Source organism: Anoplophora glabripennis, unplaced genomic scaffold (genome assembly GCF_000390285.2).
Source record: "Anoplophora glabripennis isolate ALB-LARVAE unplaced genomic scaffold, Agla_2.0 scaffold255, whole genome shotgun sequence".
Classification (NCBI taxonomy): domain Eukaryota; kingdom Metazoa; phylum Arthropoda; class Insecta; order Coleoptera; family Cerambycidae; genus Anoplophora; species Anoplophora glabripennis.
This window is the reverse complement of record NW_019417249.1, coordinates 645,501-647,216: the sequence shown is the minus strand read 5'-3', so window position 1 is coordinate 647,216 and position 1,716 is coordinate 645,501. Positions and strand designations below refer to the sequence as shown.

General features: G+C 32.5%; 1 protein-coding gene across 1 annotated transcript in view; it reads left to right on the top strand.

The window, feature by feature from the left end:
* Window positions 1-1,478, top strand: part of LOC108905892 — a 14,460-nt gene extending 12,982 nt beyond the window's left edge. Inside the window, exons 4-5 of the mRNA XM_023456086.1 lie at window positions 683-785; window positions 1,170-1,478. Coding sequence (XP_023311854.1) covers window positions 683-785; window positions 1,170-1,318 — 252 coding nt within the window. The 3' untranslated portion in view covers window positions 1,319-1,478. The remainder of the gene's footprint in view (window positions 1-682; window positions 786-1,169) is intronic.
* The last annotated feature ends 238 nt before the right edge of the window (window positions 1,479-1,716 follow it).

Here is a 1,716-nt window from a genome sequence, read left to right as displayed (position 1 = left end):
CAGCTCAAAATGCGAGAGAGCCAAACGTCTCGGCGTTCAACATTCGAAGGAATCCTAAAATCAAATTACCTAGGTATATTTCCTTTTAAATAATGTTGCCTTTGCAATTCATGTTACTTTTTATTTAACCGTAACACACAATTCACGTTTTAAAAAAATATTTTATATTTTCAATATTATTGCACTGAAAATTTTCTATTTCAAATTTTGTTTTAAACTACCGTCTGTTATCTGTTACGCCCATGGTAAATCTACCTACCTGTGAAAAGAGCGATTGCCTCCACTTTTAAAGCGAAATCTACATATAACACAATATTTTCCCATTGTCTATTCACAAAAACAATAAATTCTGCCAAAGAAACTAATAATCCACGGTAGACACAACGTTAAACTCACTAAGCACGCAAAGAATTAATGGCGGCTGACAGTCGTAAAGCATAGAGCAGGTACTGCGCGCGCACCTTAGCACATGTCTTTAGCCAATAGGAGGCTCAGTTCTCAAAATATTTACAATAGAACAAAACAAACCAAGACAATGCACTGTCTATCCTTTCTGAGGTCGTTGGTTTATAGTCATCCACGGAAGCTACCCTTGTAGTAGGGCTCATTGAGTCCTGGACACCCTGTATAACGTTTTATATAAAATTCCATTATATTACTGCTGTTTTCATCCATGTTTTAGATTCATCTCCACAGTAGTCTCGAGGATCTGTACGAACACGTACCCAGGGAAATTTTACCCATCGACTATGGCGGTGAAGAGATTTCAGTGAAAGAACTGAACGGTATTTATTTCTTCTTCTTCTTTCAAGAATCATGAAAGTTAAACCTTATTCCTCTTTTACTACTATTTTTACACACTTTTGAAAGTACAAGAAGCTAGATAATTATTTTCGTAGTTGTAATACTTTTCCAATATCTCAATATGAATAAAATTAGAAACATTTATACTCTAATCACAAAAGAATAAAAAATATGTAAATTGGAGCTTAAAATTTCTAGTTTCAAGATATGAAAGCTAAAAATTTTTATCTTCTACTGTCTTTATGAGAAACCCCTTCTCCCTTTCAAAAAGGTTTCAATAATTTATGGGCAATCGCCTAATTTTTTTGTCCTTCAATTTTTGTGACTAGTTTAATAACAAATTTCAATTTTCTTTTTTTTTTTAGAATTGTGGAAAAAATGTTTAAGAGAGAACTCCGAGAGATTCGACAAACTGGCAAAAATGAAAGTTAACGAAGAACTTCGACCAGCTCCCTTGGACAACGACGACATATTAGGATATCACGGGAATTTCAAAAAATTGGATGTTGACTAAAGTGTGATCTAAATAAATGAATTTATTTATTTTAAACAATTTATAGAAACAATTGTTGTAGTTCAAATGCGGTTCTTACATCCAGTATAGTTATATAGCCATTATATACATTTGTAGAAAATAAAACATATGTTAACAAAAATATCGCTCTTTTCTATTGCTACGAATAAAATACTAGTATTTATAGTCCAATTAAATAAGCCTTTAAATCGCAATTTTGGTCAACTTGCCTGAATTTTTGATGTAAGTCAATTATAGGTATAACAATAAGTGACAGTATTTTTTTTTCAATCCCCGGCCAGGAGTGAAAAAAGATAGTATAAAGGGGTTTTTCAAGATTACTCAAAAGGGGTAAGAGCTAGAAAAAAAGGTTCGTGTAAAAGGACCCCGCAATAATC